The sequence below is a fragment of the Mesoplodon bidens genome, assembly GCF_964165515.1.
Source record: "Mesoplodon bidens genome assembly, chromosome: 2".
Taxonomy (NCBI): Eukaryota; Metazoa; Chordata; class Mammalia; order Artiodactyla; family Ziphiidae; genus Mesoplodon; species Mesoplodon bidens.
Window position 1 is genome coordinate 97,197,763 of NC_138177.1, and position 20,438 is coordinate 97,218,200.

The window sequence follows — 20,438 nt, forward strand, 5'->3', positions numbered from 1 at the left end:
CCACTCACCGCAACTAGAGAGAAAGCCGCGCACAGCAACAAAGACCCAGTGCAGCCAAAAAAAAAAAAGAAAGAAAGAAAGAAAGAAATCATTTGACATCTAAGGGTAACAAAACCATGTGAACTCAATGACTGGCAGGTGAGAAATTTATTGGAACTAGTTAACTGATTTTTCTTCTATTTTTTTGGTAAGAACTAAATCTGATTTTCTGCCTTTCTAGACAGGTTCATGAATTCATAAGAAATCTCCTTCTCTAAGATGTGGTCCCATGACAACCTCGGTACTCCAACTGTCTCATGCAGTGTTGTGAGAACATCTAATTGGCAGATTCCCAACTCAAGAAGTGAAACTATCTTCCCACTCACAGTCTTTCCTATGTGTTCCGAAATTTTTCAGAAGACAAAAGAGAAGGGGAAAACCCCAGAAACATCACAACCCAGAGATCCAGTTGAATACATAAAATATCTCCAATAAATAATGCAGCTTCTCCCTCCCACACCAGCTCTTCAGGGCATAGATCCAACAGTGGCGAGGTTTGTGCCATCTGATTTATTTCTATAATTTCCCTTTTTAAAAAAAGCAGCTATTCTTTCTCAAAAGGAACTGATGACCAGTGTATCATACAATAGTCATAAATGATCAAGCAGGTCCAAAACACTGATATGAACAGTATTTTATTAACAAAAAGGAAAATTATATATAGAGGAAGACAGTAAGAGCCTGACATTATCTGACTCTTGTGAAATTTAAAGTATAAGATTTCTTTGTGCTCACTGTCACATATTTCAGGAAATGACCACAACCTGGAAAGTCTATAAAAGATAAACTAAAAATCTGCAACAGAGAATTTCAGAAGCTCGAAAGGCACCAACCAGAGTGGATTAAATATAAAATTATAAAAATACTTCAGTACATTGATAACTCCAAATCCAAATTATAAAAGCCAGGGAGAATGTAAATTGCATAAAACTTTTATTATTTATTAGCAGTGTATTATTCTACACTTTAAAATAGAACAAAATATCTTTTTGAAGGTAAACTATTCATAACAAAATACATGTCAAACAATTTTTATTATTGGAGTAGAATCACCTTGCTATATACTTTCTATATTATACACATATAACTTCTTGGTTTGTCTATGTATGCACATGTGTATAAATAATTTTAAGACATACCCATGTAGATACATATGACTAAATACACACATAATTATGAAAAATTTACAGTAGTCAATTTTACAATCATTTAGTAGCTGCACATAAATTAGTATTCATAGAACTAAAACTGTCAATATGGTTCCCTTTCCCCCACTTCTCAAATATCATCTGAATTACTCTTCACTGATAATTTTGAAAAAATACTATCATTTTCCTATACAATTAACCAATCATTTTTTACAATAACTCATAATAAAATATTTTACTATTTTAGCTTTAGAAAAGGTATACAGTTTAATTCCACTTAGTTTAATTTTTGATTCCTAAAACATACAATTCCTTTTTTCATCAGTTTAGTGCAATTGTTTGGTACTGCAGTTTTTGAAGGTTAAATTAACGAACCTGAGTCAAACATTCATTCAAATGCCTTTTTTAAAATGTAAAACATAAACAAGATGTTTTGATGAAGCATGTATAATAGTCTCAATGTACCCCCTTCTAATAAATATATGATAAATAAATCAATGGTTGAGAGTAAAGCGCTTCATATGAATCCACTGAACTGTCTCTGAGTAGTCCATTCTTAAGCAGCATGGAAAACAATCAGGATCAAAGACTCCCCAACTCCCCACGGAAAAGAAGCTTACAGGCTTCTGGAGCCTAAATATAAGATTACATTTACATGAAAGGGCTGTGAAGTACCTAGGAGTCCCTTCATTTTCACGTTAGGTTTCAGATATGCTAGCTTGTGTGTCAGGGGTTTGTGATCTGTTTTAAACTTATCTCCTTTATTAATACATTGAACTACTTAGCAGCATCTTTTTCAGTTTTTTTTTCTCTTCATTGATTTAGAACTGGTGCCAGACCATGTGTGAATACAGGCAAAAACCTCGTACCAAAAACCAGAATACTCTAATTGGGTTATGAACACTTTTGAGAGGAGGAAAGAAAAGCATTTGGACTGTAGAGTCATTTCATAGAGAAAAACCATTCTTTCAGAAGAAATATTCGAGGAATTCTGATCTTCAGCTGGATGTTAAATTTTGTTAAAACCCCCAAAGATGCAAAACTAAATGGCTCAGCAACAAAAACAAAGGGAAATGAAATGCTCTAAATAAGCCATATCAAATGACTATATTCTTGCTAGAGATAAATTCGGATAAACTTAAGTTAGACTGACTTCCCAAAAGAATGAACTGATCTGCCATATTCATAGTGGGAACAGAAAAATCACTTTCTAAAAACTTTCTCCCTTACTTTTTCTTAATAAAGAGGAATTATTTATTCATTGTAGATAAAACCATACTAAACAAATTCAAAATACAAATTTTTGGTAGCAAACAGGAAGAAAACCTAAGTCAAAATATAGTCTAGTTTTTACATAATTTTATATATTTATAAATTTATCAAAATAGTCTTTTAAAGTTCACAATACATACGTAACGTAACACTGTACATGTAAATGTAATAACAAATGTATTATGAAATACATTAAAAAATAACCTTTCAAAATACCAAATTCAACATGAAAACTGTCTTATAAAGGGTTGACATCTTCATAAACATAGTTTCAGTGCATTTATAGTAGTCATTAACCAGAGTTTTCTGGTTTCAAGTCTCATGAAGGTCTTGTCTTAGTGCTCTCTTTAATTTAAGGTAAGAAGGCAGAGATATTCTTCTGGCAAAAGCAGCTGCTTTCTCTCTACATTGCTCGTCCAGATGAAGCAACTGTGTCTAAGAGTAGAACAGCTTTCACCGGAGTGGCAAGGCCTTAGTAATGAACATATTCAGACTGAAGGGACTGTGCAGGGGAGAGACATAAACTGAGGTTAAATTCCATCACACACAAAATTTCTTGTACATTATGCAGCTTCTTCCTTCAACACAAGGCAATTTGGGTCTATTATGTAAAAGATAAATGAATAAACTAGAAAAGACTAGAAAAAGATGAGGGAAACAAAGTATTTGCTAAGAATGAGATATTCAATTAGGTAAAGTAATTGCAAGAAAACTTTATATTTTAAAAGGCTTACTAATTTAATACTGGTGATTAAAAATTAAGTATTATTTGGAAATTGGTAGGTAGCACTAAACTTGCTTTTAAGCTTTTGTACAATACTATTGAGTTTTACTCAAAAGTACTAAATGACATTTGTAACTAAATAGAAGATTATTAGAGTATACTTTAAGGAATATATATACATTTTATTTAATGCAATGCATAGCAAATGAATGTTAATGCTTCTAATGCAATAGAATTAGCCGTCATTTAAATAGATTCCTTAAGGATGTATGGATATAATAAATACCTTATAAATCCTTTCCACTTAGGGGGGACACAAAGCACTTTTAGCTTTGAAATCTGATCTTAAGACCCAAAAAGCTTTTGTGTAGAAGAGTCTTGCAGTCATAACATAATAAACAGTGGGCAACTTTCAAGAAAAATAAATAATGCAAGTTCCTCCCACATCACATTAAATAAGAACATATAAAAGGAGCATGCTTCGGATATGTAATCAGAATGCATTGACAATAGACATAAACCAGGAAAAGATAAAGACAGGTAGAGAAAATCTGCCAAACAGTTATTTTTGAGCAGCAAACAGCAGTTAGAAAGAAGAAACATAAATCAGTCTAAACATTAACAATTTCTTTCCATAATTCTTCTAGTCAAATATCTTAGAAAAATAAAGTTTACTTGATTTGCTACCAAATGCCCTTTTCTCTTCCTCCAATAATTATTTTTCAAATTTATCTGCAGCATTTTATAATAGGTCATCAATTCTGAGAATGGTCCATTTTATTGATAGTATGGGTATCAGTAAAAAAGAATCTGTCCATTTTGCATATAATTTACAAAAGGATTCAAACTATCTTTGAACAGCTTCAAAATCCCAGTGAACTTTATACCCTATCAACAGCCATTTACTACATAAGTATCTATCAACACAGTGAGTCAAAAGTTATGGTCCTTGCCCTCAAAGGGCAAAAGACCACACTGTCACACAGACATAAAGTGAAAAGACAAAGGTGCCAACATTAAATAATAATATACATAGGGTGAGAGTAACATTGTGCACAAGCAAAAGATTAGGCAAGGGGTGGAAAAGGAAGGTCGTGGCAGGGAGGTGCGTTCTCGAGGCTGCAAGTTTCAAGGAAGAGGTTAAATGTTAAGAGTAGCAAGAAAAAAAAGGAAAAGGCTTGGCAAACTGGCTTTCTCACTACAGGATGTAGTTTATGTCAAGGCTTCAAAACAGGAGAGATGATCAAGACTTAGGGTACTATAATGTAAATATACCTGAACTCACAGAGAGAATAAGAGGTAAAACTCTGAGAAAGTCCAGTGAAACTGGTCCAATGCCTTGAAGCCCATTTAACTTGTGGGACATCAGCTACCATCCTAGCAGTTAGAGCTTAAAAGTGGACTGTCATTTTTCTAGGTGCTTTTCCCCAGTTTCTTCTGAAACCTCTGCAGAGAGGCAGAGCCACGAGGTCTCCCCAGCAGCAAAAATGCCACACATGCATGCTATACACTGACCAATGCTTTCTTGGGAATATTTTAACTTTCGCTTTTGTTCGAATTAGAAAAGTTATTCATATTATCACTAACATAAATTATAAACCTCCTCTGATTGCTTGAAAATTTACAACAAAGTTGTTTTTGCAAGCACCTCTAAAGTTCCATCAACTCTCAATAAATAGAAATACAGCAAATGAACAGACACTAGACAAGCGACCTTTGTTAAACTAACTTTCTTCCAGGTTAAAGTGTTTTACATTATGCATCAATATATAGGGGGTAAATATGTGTGTACATATATTTATTTATTTTATGGAATCATGATACCCACTGAACTAGAAAATGGAAATAGTTTAGAATATTAGACTAAGGATTTCAATCATTCATGTGAAGTATATATTCATTAGTCTCTGGCAGACAGCCTTTCCTTGCACACAGCAGAGGTCAGAAGCTCTGGCTGGTGTTTAATCCAGCCTTCAGATTCAGATGACCACAGTCTTTACTGCTTCCTTTGCTACTCACCCAGTTTGCTCACTTACGTTGCCTAATTCCCTCTGCAGGCCTCCGTAAAATGAATGAAGACATAATTTGGCCAAAGAATGAAACTTCTCTCATGCTGATTAATTCATTCAACAAACAATTATTGAACATCAATAGTATGTATATATTAGGTACTGTGGGATAAATATGTGATACCAAAGTTCTCAAAAACAAACATATCCCATGGTTTCTTTATATGTATAAAGAAGGTTAAAAAAAATAAGAGATCAGTAAAATGGGTTTAGCAAATTATTCTGACATCAGTGTTTTGTAACAAATTAACCCCTTTTCATTTTCAGTCTAAAACAAAAATCTTAATGTAACTGGACTTAGGGAAGAAAGAGAATTGTTAAAATCTACAAGACCTATTCACTTTTGAAAAGTATAACTAATATTTCAAGGCCTTTTCACCGGGGAAACAATAGTGACAGAAATTCAGATTTCAGGCACCACATATTTATATAATGGGGTTGTACTCAGGGTATCTGGTTCATTTGTTTTCCAAATGTATACGTATCCTAAAGTTATTAATATCCCAGTTATTGGCACTTGTAATTTTTATAGTAAAAATGAAAATGCACTGTGTACTCCATAAACAATATCATTATTGCTATTGATTTTATTATTCAAAAAATAGATTAACTGAAGTACAACTAACTGGAATTTTTGATACATTAGATATACTACTTAACAGGTAAATTATTCTGTAAAAGATGCTTATTGAGTACTTTCTACATACCGGGCATAGTTGTAAACATCTTATATGTATTAACTCATTAAACGCTCTGAACAACTCATTTTACAGATGGGGAAATTGAGGCACAAAGCAGTAAAGTACTTGCCCAAGATCATGCAACTAGGAGGAATTTGGACTCCAGCAGTCTGGCTGTAAAGCCCAAACTCTTAGCCACCACAATATAATGCCTCAAGACACTTCCAGCATTTGTCCTGTGATTCACTCCATATTCAAATGAACATTCTCTATCACATGACACAGACAAATAATGAGCAGGGTATGATCCTGAGGGAGCAAAGAAATACTAACATACAAAAGAGAATGTACTATTTATTACTGTAAAGGAGATATAATTTTTAAATGATTTTCAATAGAACTGAATCCAAAAGAATTTTCAGGAATATTCTATAAGGAAATTTTCTTTATAAGAACACCCATGTTTAAATATTCTGATTAAAGTTTTAATTCTGCTTGGCCAATTTTTTTTATCATTACCATAGAATTGATACCTAATGTATCTGAAAAAAAAAAAAAACCTCAACAATGACAATGATATGGTTATGAAGGAAGTGAGACCTGAGGTGTAAATATTATTTGACAAAATAGCACTTATTTATATAACCAAGAGATTTTAATTTCTTTAATAGAAAATTCAAGTTCATGTGGCCATTAGGTTCAAATGGGTCACAGTGAGTTAAGACCAGATCAAGTTTATCATGATCATATGGTATTTTTACAGAATGAATACCCTAAATTAGCAATATAGCAATATTCAGCCTGCAAATGAAGGATAATATTACCTTACATTGCAGCCCCCCAAATTTTTATGTCAAAATATAAGCTTCCAGCAAGAATTCTTGCTCTGAAAGCAACTGGATTTGACACAAAACACAGTGTTAGGTAAGGAGATCAAGACAATTTGTTCTGTTCTGGAAATGTGCTACTAATCTGTTTTGGCAGATGTAGGTAGTGACATTAAAAATTTAACTATTCTGGGGGTGTTTCTTTTTTAAACAGCCCAGTTACCTAATCATGGTAGAAAAATGTCTCATAATGATTGATATAAATACTGTACAAATAGTTAATAAATAAAACTATAAACTATCAAAAACAACAAATTGTAAAGAATAATGAAAGTTAAGGTCTTTGCGAGCAAATGAATGCAATAATGTCTTAGTGTTCAAACAACTTGGACCAAAGGACCCTACGATCTGGAGTGTTGGTTTCCTAGTAGGTCAAAATCACCGTGTGCTTTTGTCACACTGACTTTTTCTTTCCTGCATTTCCCCATTTTCCCAAGTCCCTTAGGAAGAAAAAAATAGTCTACTAGTTACCTTGGTTTGAGTTCTAACTACAGAAGCAAAAAGCACCTACAGAGGCAAAAAGTGATTTGTTTTACACTTTGCTGTACATCTGAAACTAACACAATATTGTAAATTAACTATACTTCAATTTTTAAAAAGTGATTTGTTTTAATGGCATCACTGATAGTTAAAGGAAAGAAACACATGTTTGGTAATATGGTATCTTATATATAACTCCAGCGTTTTTAAGTTTTAATAAACAAATGAGGAAAAAATAAACACTGGGGAAAAATAAATTTATCTATAACTGCCTCTATACTCCTGGGTCTTTTATGGCTTTGCAATGGAGTCTCCAGTTGTACTGTTTGTAAGTTAAAAACACAAAATGCGTGCACTGATACATATTTCCACAAATGTGGTTTCACAATACTATTGAAAGTATTTGCCTCTGCTAACATGATAATACTTCTGCAATAACACTAGTAGAAGCATAGCTGCATAAGGTTTTATTGGCATCATATTAGGTTAAGGTTTGTGATAAAATCAGGTTTGTGATAAAATCAGCTTCAAAAGAGGTGTAAGCATTTTTCTACAGTGCTCTCTAAGCATTTCAGGGACCCCAAGATTTAACAATGCAATTTTGGTTAACTAAAATGCTATACAAATATTCTTTCACCTTCCTGCATAACTTTTAATAGATTCTCTTTCTAGGGGAACTTAATATGTGCTCTTCAACAATCACAAAGAGCTCAATTGTTAGATGACAGATTGTTGACACTCAACTTGACTCAGCCAACCATTACATGCGTGTTTTCAGTTCATCTGAACACCAAAATTATATTGATGCAAGCTTGGTTGAAATGTATTTTCTTTTATTTTAGTAAAGCCACATTTCTAGAAAAAAACAAAACAAAACTCTCAGATTGCTGTATATTAAAGCTAAAGCTGAGAAGTTGTTTGCTTTTTGTTAGTGCTTCCTGCTCTTGCAATGATTACAGGCCCCTAATTAGCCCTTTGCTTACCTTTCATGAACCTAGATAGATTATCCAACCTTTAGTTCAATAAATATTTATTAGGTGCTTTCCACACTTTGGAACCTGAGAAAACAAAGGTGCCTCTGAGGAGCTTAAAAGCCAGCAGAGGAGAGAGAGAGAGAATCACATACAGCTGACTATACTATGAGAGAAACCAGAGGGTGAGAACAAAGTCCCACGAGAGATGAGAAGGACAAGGCATTCTGCCTGGATGGGTCACAAATGTCTCATCAAAAAGATAACTAGTGAGCCAGGCCAGGAAATAAAAAACCAAGCAGAGACAGGAGGAAAAGCAGAGTAAACTGCTTGTGCTAGGGGCTCGGCATGAGGCAGAACGCCAGTCAGGATGCCGGGTGGAGCTGCTGGAGAAGACAGGGTGGGAGGCACGTGGTCTGATGGGGAAGGGTGCCGAGGGGCAGGCAAGGGATCCAGACCAGACCCTGTGTGCAAAGTGGAGACGATGAATGACTCTTACCACAGGAATGATTTAATCAGCTGGGTCTTAGACATCTAGCACTGGCAGCAGTACAGAGGAAAGTTTCAAGGCAAGAGATACTGAAGGCAGGGAGGAAATTTAAAATGCTAACCCAATAGTCCACGAAGACCTCAATGAAGGCAGCAGTGATAAGAATGGAGAAACAAAATACGGACATTTCAAAGGGAAAACTGCTAGGACTTAGTGGCTGGATGTGGCAGAGGGAAGGCAGAAGAAACGTCAAAGACGATTCCAAATTTCTAGCTTGGATGATTGGATGTATAAAGATCGCAATCAGTAAGCCAGGAAACAAAAGGAGGAGTAGACAACTGAAAGAGCATGTATTCTTTCCCAGGACTGCCCACAGGAAGTTAGAAATGCAAGTTCAATGCTCAGGAGATGATTACCCAGAGAGAGAAGTAGACCAAGACCAGAGCCTTAGGAAAAATCATTAAGGGGCAGGTGGAGGAAGACAAACAGGTAACTATTTAATGGGGGGGGGAAAGGAAAAATGGGAAAATAATATTCCAAAACTCAAGAGACCAAAAATAACAGGAGAAAAGGGTGGCCAACAGAGTCAAATGCTGTAGGAAGACTGAGAAGAATGAGGACTAACAAGAGATCATCAGATCTGGCTGAAAGAAGTCAGTGGCAGCCTGTGGGACAGACTTTCACCATACTGTGGTGCCACCTCCCCTGTCCAAGTCTGTCCATAAAGGAGACACTATGATAGGTGACAGAACTGAGGGGAGAAATTGGTAAGACCACTCTGTACCTGTTCACAGGTGAGGAGACTGGCAAATGGACGGTAAGAGACTGAAGATCTAGCAGAGAAAGGATGTGGATGGGGCAACTCCCAGGAACAGTTTGGAAAGAATAGTTCAGGCAGGTAGGGTTGCCACTGGAAAACACTAGGGCTCCTTTTTTAAAAAAGGAATAAAAGGACAAGTCACATGCAGATACACTTTGAGGTACAGAAGAGGACAGTTAAGAGGAATTATTCCTGAAAAATTCTATGTTCTCAGCAGAACTCAGGACCAGGTTAACTAAGGTTGGAGGAGCTGTGTTGATGAAGAGCGTGAAAAAGCTTCGGAACAGCCAATGTGGGGAAGAGAAAGGGAGCCAAAATGCGATAAGTAAACTACTTATGAGCACTGAAGGGTCAGGGTAAATTAGAAATTCATTTGAAATGGAGTCAGTTGGCCAAGTCCGGATTTTCTCCAGCAGAGCTCAGAAGAGAGAGACTAGAAACAGACATGAGATGGCTGAACTGATCTAATTTGGGAGGCTAGTGATAAAGTGTCTACAGAAGAAAGGTCCAAGTGGAAAAGAGAATGTTGGAAAAAGGAAGCAGAAATGACTATGGGGGCTACAAAAGGGAGTAAACTGTGAAGGGGAACAGGCAGGGGTCATAAAGAGGTCATGGGGAAGAGTCAGTAGGGTGTGTGGGGGGGCGGTATGTTTGATATGGGCCTTATAGAATTCAAGACATCAGAAGCAATGCTCTAAGCAATAAGAAGATCCATGAAATGGATTTCCAAGTGAATAAAAGCAAAGATCACTGAAGTTAAGGAAGTTTAAAATACAGTAGCTGTGAGACTGAGCAAGTCACTGCCTCTCTGAGTCTTAATTTCCTCATCTGTAAATTATGGGTTAAATAAATAAGATGATGTATAAATATTGCACCTGATACAATGGGAGGCACATAGGAGGTATTCAGTAAATCATTGATGAGGATGATGATAAGGATTAGAAAAATGTTACAGTTGTCACACATGGTGGCAGTAGCTTGGTAGCTAAAAAGTAAAGCCAAAGTCCTCAGTATAATGGTATTAGGCGGCAGATGCTTTGGGAGGTAATTAGGTCATCAGAGTAGAGACTTCATGAATGAGATTGGTGTTCCCTTTTTTTAAAAATTTATTTTATTTATTTATTTTTGGCTGCGGTGGGTCTTCATTGCTGCTCGTGGGCTTTCTCTAGTTGCGGCGAGTGGGGGCTACTCCTTGTTGCGGTGCGCGGGCTTCTCACTGCAGTTACTTCTCTTGTTGAGGAGCATGGGCTCTAGGCACATGGGCTTCAGTAGTTGTGGCATGCAGGCTCTAGAGCACAGGCTCAGTGGTTGTGGCGCACAGGCTTAGTTGCTCCACGGCATGTGGGATCTTCCCAGACCAGGGCTCGAACCCATGTCCCCTGCATTGGCAGGGGGATTCTTAAGCACTGCACCACCAGGGAAGCCCCAGGATTGGTATTCTTATAAAAGGGACCCAGAGAGCTCTCTTGCCCTCTTACAGCCATGTGAGGATACAATGAGAAGATGGCAGCCTGCAACCCAGAAGAGAGCCCTCACCTGAACCTGACCATGCTGACACCTGATCTCTGGCTTCCAGCCCCCAGAATGGTGAGAAATAAATTTGTTGTTTATAAGCTGCTAGTCTAGGGTGTTTGCTATAGCAGCTGAGCTCACTAACATACTGGTTTTTTATGTCCTTTCTTTTCACTCTAATAACTTTCAATCAGAGACTGAACCTGAGGATGCCAAAGCCCACACAGATGATGAACTCATTAATATTACAGAACTGAGGGTCTCAAAATAGTCTGACCAAGAGATAGAAATATCTGTTTCTATGGATAAAACAGTTCTCTCTCACACATATCAGCCATGTGAGTTCAGATATTCAACAGCAAACAGAGCCTGTGTCATTTACCAAAGATTTCTTCCATTAGGGGCAGATCCAATGACTTTACAAGTAACATGCATGGGGTATCTGTGCTTGTTTGCACATGCATGCACACCTGCATGTATGTGTGTCTGTGTGTAATGGGGGTTGCAATAAAAACATGCCTTTCTGGGTTAAACGCCTTACACACATACAGTAAATTTCAAATTTTTGGAAGAAATAAATGACCTACTCAATATTAGAAAAGATGACAATATGGAATAAATAAACCAATAATCAAATAAGTAAGCAGAGTCCAATGCTAGATACTATGAAGTTAATAAAAGTAAGATGCCATGGTTTCTAACCTCAAGTTTACCAACCAACTCAGTGGGGATCCAAGGCGTACACCCATGAGAAAGGTGACTCTCAATACAAAACAGAAATGATAAAGGCCAAATGACCAATACAGAGGGGACAAATTAAGAAAAAGTCAAGACTGCTATAGTTGGGTGAGGCCAAGGAAGGCTTCACAGAGGAGGAAGTAGGATTTAGGCTAACTTCTGAAGTGAAGGAGTCTGAAAGCAAAGGTGAACCAGGTTGGGAGCATAGCATGTAAGAAAAGGATGAAGGCCCTTGGAGCAAGGAATATTCAAGTTCCACATGGAATAAGTAAAAGGATCATGCTCAGGAGTGAAGGGAAATGAGTTTGAAATGAGGGTTGGGGGAAGACTCAAAAAGACCCTGAATGGTTAACCCCAGAGACTGAACCTACTTCATGTCAAGATGGAGCTGACAGTTATGCTCCAAATGACCACTCTGGGTATTATAAATCAAATATTTTTAAAATGTGAGGAAGAAAAGGCACAACAGGACACAAAAGTAAGATCAACATGTTCATGGCCCAGAAACGAACTAAGACACAGTGTCAGGGCACTGGCTACAGAGCTGGAAGATGGTAGAGGTGGCCAGGTGTCCCATTCCTGGGGGTACACAGGCTAAAAGCCGCTGGCCTGAATCTGAGGCTGGGGTTAGGCTCTCCCACCTGTGACAGGGGCCAAGGGAAGCCACAGACAATGCCTTGGGCCAGGTTTGTGCACAGCTAAATCCTTGCCTGAGAAGTCAGCCTCCCGAGCTCACCAAGGGAAGAGAAGCTGGGGCACGAAGAATCTGTTTCTAGACTGGAACACCTAGGGCGTCAAGTGGAGCCAAGAAGAAAGCCAATAGATGAGGCGGGGAAAACAAAGAGAGAGGGGAGAGAAACAAAAAACTCCCTTCCAGAGTGAATCTACAAATGAAAATTCTAAAACACACAAGGAACGTGAACACCAAGAGAACTGACAAAGTCTGCAATCAGGAGACAAATTCTCACAGGCTGAAGCAACAGGCAAATCACAAAGCAATCTCAAAACAGCTTATCATCTGAGATCCTCAAGGTGAGAAAATGAAGAATAGCCATAAAAAGAATAAGAATTTATTAAATGAAATAGGCAGGTCCAGTGAGAACAGATGACTATCATAAAGAATGAATTATAAATGCTGGAAATGAAAGCTATGGCTATGGAAATCAAAAGGTAGATAGGTTAGGGATACATTGCAGAATGGACACAGTTAAAAGAGAATTAGTGAACTGGAAAATAATAGGAGGGAGTCAATCAGAACACAGCCAGAGGGCTTCCCTGGTGGGGCAGTGGTTAAGAATCCGCCTGCCAATGCAGGGGACACAGGTTTGAACCCTGGTCCGGGAAGATCCCACATGCCACGGAGCAACTAAGCCTGTGCGCCACAACTACTGAAGCCTGCACGCCTAGAGCCCGTGCTCGGCAATAGGAGAAGCCACCGCAATGAGAAGCCCGTGCACCGCAATGAAGAGTAGCCTCCACTCTCTTCACCTAGAGAAAGCCCACGCACAGCAACGAAGACCCAATGCAATCAAAAATAAATAAATTAAAAAAAATTTTTTAAAGGAACACAGCCAGAGCAATAGGAATTTCAAAACATAAAATAGAAGGCAAGAATACTGAGGACAGATTGAAATGCTCTAACATAAGTCTAGGGGTATTGCAAAAGAAGAGAGTAGGAGGAAAGGCAAAAAAGCACTATCCAGAAAGATAATGGTTGACAATTTTCCATAATTGAAAAAGTCATCAGCCCTTTGACTGAAAGCACACTGAGGCCAAAAAAGGACAAATTATAATGAATCAATATCTAGATATATTATGGTGAAACTGTAGAACTTCAAGGAAAAAGAGAAAAGTCTGATAATAATTAGTTTTACTCTTCAACTGAGAAGCTTTGGGAGCAAAGGATAACATTAAGAAACTAGGATTTTAAGCATACTCTGGCAGCAGTACAAAGACAGATTGAAGGACCAGAAAAATGATGGCTGAAGATTAACTAAGCCAGAAGATGCCCTCATGGAGCTTTCAATCTAGTGGAAGACAATGGCTTACACATCTTTGTCTTACCTTCCTCCACTAAAACAATACTGAGCTTATGGTAGACACTCATATAAATATTGGATAATTTTTTAATTGGATAAGCCTCTATACATATACAAAAAGCACTTACTCTCTTTTACTGCTGGCCAAAAATAAATAAAGAACAAGAGGAAGATTAAAATAAGATCCTTTTCTATTGATTTAGCATATTGTTGACATTATATAAGAAAAAAGGTATCAAATTAAGTTGAACAACCAAGGCAATTAATAACTCCAATGTATTTGAGATTAAAGCAAGTTCTGTGTTTTAAAGAATCCTTTCAAATGGAGAGTCAAAAACAGCTGTCAGGATTTATACAGCAAATTAATGTAAACCACTATTTAACATTAGAAATTTGAACAACCTTCAGCACATCCGCAAATACCGTGTGTACCTAAATAACTTATATGTAAATTTAGGCATCACCTGAACCGTGCCGACCTCAGAACAATTCGATGCTTTGTCAAGTAACATTCCCAAGTCCCCCTGGGAAGGGAACAGAAGAATACCAATTCTGAAAGAATGACAAAGATATAGTTCAATACTGAGACCGAACTCATGTTCTTGACAGTATTAGTATCCCTTAGCTGAAAAATTGCATCAAATTTAAGGCAATGCCACAACAAAGAGGAGAGATGGAAAAACCACAGTAATTTGAACATACAGCAACATTAGAAAGCTAGTACTCAGCCTATATATTAAATAATATTTAATCCTTTATCAGGACAAGACAATAGTTTTTTAAATGAAGATCAGGCAGAGTGAAAAGACATCAAGTTAAATCAGGAAAAGCTATTACATACCATTGGAAAGTAGGCGCATTTTATTGGGAATGGATGTTCAAACAATCAATAAGTAGTTCATCACTGTCACACTAACTACTCAAAAGTAAAAATGAAGCATGCTTTAATGCACACACCAATTGCTCAGATTTTCATCAAACTGGTGATTTCAGGAAGCTGGATCTAATAATTTGATCTTATTCCAAGTCCTACTTTAAGAACAAATAATACCTTAAAATATATATTTTCCCCCTAATGCTAGAACACAGAACTTAACCTATTCATAGGTTACCCAGGTTGTTCTGACACTAGTCAAATCTGAGATGGAAACTCATCCACAGAATCTTCACAATCAAAGAGCAGACTAACCAGCTGAGTATAAAAATGGTAATGACCACTGGGACAGGGAAATGCATTTAAGGCAATTTCAGCAGTGGCATAAGGAGAACGTTAAAGTAGTACACAGTATTTCATTTCAATCTTCCTTTCAACTTTAAACCCAAATGAGTATTTTTAATACTTTTCTGTGTTTAGAACTGCATTAGAAACCATAAAATAGAAAAGAATTTAATAAAATGTCTACACAGAGAAAGTTTAAAATTTGGAGACTTGCAAATAAAAATTGCATGTATAAAGTCTTTGCATGTATAGACAATATGTAAACAAATACAGATGCTTGTGTATGCAAAGCAACATTATATATTGATAAAGTAGTAAATAGTCATCATGAATAGAAACAGAGGTTTAGTAAAACATTTGGTGGATTCGATTTCTTGAGAAGAGTTTCAGAGCTTCAGAGCGTATATGGAAGATAATATGTCTTCTCATAATGAGAAATTAGTGAAGAAGGAAGGGGTCTTCCAAGAAAGAGCTTCCCAAAGGCCAGAAGGTAGGGAAGGAAACCACACTCAGGGTCAAGCAGGGTAAAGCTGGTACAAAGATACAATAAGGAGAACAAAGGACAGAGAGCCTGAAAGCTCAGCAAAGGAATTCAGGATCAATGTTCTAGCATTAGGGGATCACTGGTCACTTTCAAATGATGATGAGATCATTATCTATTACCTGGCTATGCTCTCAAGCAGGGATGGCAAACTACAACCCAGGGGACAAATCCAGCTCACCACCTGTTTCTGTAAATAAAGCTTCATTGGAACACAGCCACACCCTCCATACACATATATAAAAGAGTTGGGACACAGAGCCAAAAATTTACTCTCTGGTCCTTTACAGAAAGAGTCTGTGACCCCAGTTTAATGTATGAATTAAGACTGAGTTAAGAAGATTATCATCAAGGCTAACACAACAAAGAAGATGAGAAAAAAGCAGAATAGAGAAGAATGGGAAAATTCCAAGAGACAATGAATGGCATCACTGACATAACCTGCAACATCACTAAGAGAATATTCTTGAAAATGTTTGAAGATCAATATATGAGTGAATAACAAAGCTTAGTATAAGCTACTACTTAATAATTTTAAAAGTCACAAAAAAGATTTTAATAGGTGATACCCAAAGAAGCTTTCAGAAGAACCTTATTATAGGACTGCTTATCTTATTTATGCTTATATTCCCTACAGGTCAGTACAATAAAAGCTTGTTATAAAAGGCTGTTCCCATAAAGCAAAGATTAACTTCTGACACAGAAGTCACAAAAAATTCTTTGCAGCCAACCTGACTATATATATGTATTTTTATAACAAAGCACATTATTTTACAACTCCTCATGTCAAATGTTGTAAAAAATATGTTTTCTAAGGACCATAATTTTTTTTCAATAGCTAAGTTTCCATTTATAAAAATAAATATATCATTTAAAATTTCATAGTAAAAGTATCTTAGAGCTATTGGTCATATATGATTATTTAATAGTATCTATACTACTACGTATGTGCATTGAAACACAGCGTAATTGTTGAAAAGCATAGAATTTACTGAAAGAAAACTGCTGAGGTAGGGTTGGGAGATAGCAGACAGGGCTCAAACTGGTCTCCTGCCTTCAGGGTTTCTAGCAAGAGCTCCCATCCCCATGAATGCCAGGATTATCTTCATCAAGTCAGATCTGATCAAGTCACTCCTGCTGACAAGATTCCAGTAGCTCACGCTGCACCTCCCAGTTTGGCTTCAGATTAATTTTCCAGCCTTATCTTTAGGTAACCACCCCTGGCTTTAGCTACACTGGAACACTCACTGCTCTTAAAACAATAATAGCTAAAATTATTGAGCATTATCTATAGGCACTGTGTAAACTATTTCATATGATTTATCTTAATTAATCATCACAACCACCCTATTACAAAGATTATTATCATTACCACATAAGCTTTAAGGCCTCACAGTCACACAAACCCCTTTCAAAGCACACAGTCATATGTTTGCATAAAATTTACAAAAATAGTTTGTACTCTTTATCTTAAACAGATCCCACCAAACTATAAGTTTCAGGTGCACAAAACCTAAATATGCTCCTGATAATTATTATTCCCATTTACTGAGGCTCAGAGAGGTTAAATAACTTGCCAAAGTACTCACCACAAGGAAATGGTAGAGACAGGATTTGAACCCAGGTCTACTCGTCTTTAGAAACTAAGAACTTAACTATAGTACTAAGGCTGTACCTCTGTTCTTGTAGCTCCCATTGTCTGAAATGACCATTCCTCGTCTTCCTATTTTCATCACTAGATTTCTAGAAGGCTCCTATTCATCCTCCAAAGCCCAACTAAAATGTTATGCCTTCTTCACAGCTTTCCCTAACCCTTCTTGAAAAAAAAGGCATATCCTTTAGATATCCCTCTATTTTAAACACACATCACAGCATATCTATGACATGATGTAATCAAAAGAATATGCTTTTTTGGAGTCAAACTGACCCAGGTACAAATTACGGCTCTGCTACATATTTGTGGTACAATCTAAGGCAAAATATTTAAACTCTCAAACCCTCAAGTTATTTACCTTTAAAATGGAAGCAATAATTCTTACCACATTCATTCATTTAAATATCCAACCATCCATAATATACCATTCAAGAAATACTTAATGAATGCCTACTACATGCAAGGCACAGAGCATACAACCGTGAAAAACAGACACTGGCCCTGCCGCCACAGAGCTTACAGTCTAGCGGAGGATACAGATTAGTGAACAGACGATTAAAATGCAGAGCGAGAATCTGAGTATTGCAATTAAGACCAAGGCAGGGTGTAGAAGAGCTTATGGGGGAAGCATTGGGACCTAACCCAGACTTCCAGGGTCAGGTAAGGACAATGCAGATGAATAGCAATTCAGTGGTAAGTCTCTTAAAAATAACACAGAGCAAATATTCAAGACAGATACCGCAAGTAATTTCAATTTAATAAAATACTTCCACCCCACCCACGCCATAATCACACGTCCCTCATCTCTTAAGATTTGAAAACGCCTCTGAATGTCAGGGAGGGAAAACTGATTTTTTACAGTAGGTGGGTCAGTCAAAATGAAACCTGGTGCATTGCACTGGTCAGTAGAAACCTCAAGACTAACAGAACAGTCCAAATAAAATAAAATCTGCTTCTCAGAATTCTGTCACAACCATAAGGATCCCTTAACATTTGTTCTTGTTATCTGTGTTAAAGCATTTAATGACAGAACTAGGAAATCATTTCCACATTTTTCTGGGGGCTGAACTGCTGCACAAAGTGAGAAGCAATTGCAGCTTTCAAGAGAGATGATAATTGCAGCTTTTAAAATATTAGACGCCCTCTAAACACCCAGCAACCCCCGTCCCCTAGGAGTTTCTGGGTCTTTCTTAAAGGTGTGAGGAGGATACTGCCATCTAGACTTCATTTCCTACCTAAGGATTTAAAAACATTTTTGTTGAGTGATTTATTCCTAGTTCTTCAAGGATCATATGTCTCACATCTTCAGAAGCATTGGAAAAAAGGACCATCTTATTTAGACAAGAAACCTGTAACAATTAGAAAAGCTTCACTGAACTGATAAAGGAAAAAACTCCCAACCTCCTACTTTATTCCGCATAAAATGGGAATTTCCATCTTAATTTAGACTTTCTGCCAGCGAGCCAGCAGAGGTAGGACTTGGAACCCTCCCTCTCACAGACGTGGTCTAGGCAAAGATGAAGGAGGGAAAATCGGCTACAAGACACCTGGCTATTCTTACTTCCTGGGAGGGTGAGAGGGAGGAAAATGTTGTCTTGATGGCAATTCTATTTATAAATGCTTTTCTTTACAATAAGATGACAAATTTAAGAAGGAGAAGGGGAAGAAGCAGCAGCTGTCCACACAGACTATTACTTTAAATTTAATTATTGGAAAATCACTGTATTCAGGCCAGGAGAGGGAAAATATGGAAGGAAACCAAAATTAAGTTATATAAACATGGTGGCTAGCAGACTAACGATCATCTAAAGGAAGCTCCCATGCTGCCACTAGCAAAGAGGAAAACTGAGATCCAGAACAAGTAGAATGTCATTCTTATCAAGCTACCAGTCCTTCTGGTATTGAGCTATAAATGTGGATTAGACAAAACCTTTAGCCATGAAATCTACAGGTATTCATATAATTATCTATCTATCTATATAACACTTTTTCTGAAAATGGAGAGATCTGTGCTCTGGTCTAAAAAAGAGGCTGACCCACAATCAGTATATGAAAATATTGACTGAACTCAATTCCTGCTGTGAAGTCTAATGACTTGTAAAACTAGTTATAAAAATGTATAATAAATACACTTCATTTTCCATCTAATCCCAGTTACTAGGATTTAAGTTTTACTGATACATATGTACCCATAACTTAGTGGGATTAGAGTCAAATTAAGGGATTGAGTGGGCCTAGGCTATAATCTCTACAGGAACCTAAAATAATGTTGAAAAACATCACTGGGAATAAAATCAGATTGGGGGAAATCATATGTGCCAGAAGGACTGTGTGTGGATAGAGTGGAAAAAAAAACTTTGAAAGAGGCCTGAGGTAGGGATGGGAGTAGTAATGAGTCCAACCAACACACACACACACACACACACACACACACACACACACTGCATCTTCACATTCACAAAGTGGTTTCTAAACTTCCTTCTAGGGAAAGTGGGTCCCATTAGCTTTTACCGTGGGGTATGGATTTGCTGAGAGGCGGTGAGAGGCACACTGCCACCCGCACTTCTCCTCCCCTCCTCTCCCCTGCAGAGACCCACTTCTCCCAGGATAATGGCTGAGGAAGTGTTTGAAGAACAGTGGACATGAAGGGGTGCCAGACCACAGCCTTCCCAGAACACCTGGGGCTTGCTTGTGCCTGAGTGGAGTCAATGTCGCATTTTAACAGTGACTGACGTTGCCTTGATCTGTGGCATCTATTTCTATTTCTCCTTCCTATCTTGTCCTTGTTCTCTCAAATCAAAACTCACATTCCCATAGATCTCAATTCCCTTTAAGGCAATCAAAATATGTGATTAAAGTGATTCACGGCAAGGGGTGGTGAACCAACAAGATTTTACCCTAATAGGGATTACTGGTCACAAAGGGGGCTTGGTAACCAAAATGAAGAGCTCATGGGTAAAATGTGTTTGGAGATCTTCCATCTTGTCTCTAGAAGAGTGACAGCTAATTTTAAACGTCTTCCTGTTACCCTGCCTTCCCCTCCCCTACATCTCAAGTACCTACCCATAAACCTGCCATATAAGCACCCTCCATTTGCCATTTAATTAATTCTGGGTCAGTTCCCTGCAGGTGACCTAGTCAAGGGCTTGATGGTT

The 20,438-nt window shown here is 37.3% G+C and overlaps 1 protein-coding gene across 1 annotated transcript in view; it reads right to left on the reverse strand.

Moving 5' to 3' along the window:
- Positions 1-1,040: 1,040 nt before the first annotated feature.
- Positions 1,041-20,438, reverse strand: part of CDC14A (cell division cycle 14A) — a 173,665-nt gene continuing 154,267 nt past the window's right edge. The window contains exon 16 of the mRNA XM_081226310.1: positions 1,041-2,961. Coding sequence (XP_081082436.1) covers positions 2,932-2,961 — 30 coding nt within the window. The 3' untranslated portion in view covers positions 1,041-2,931. The remainder of the gene's footprint in view (positions 2,962-20,438) is intronic.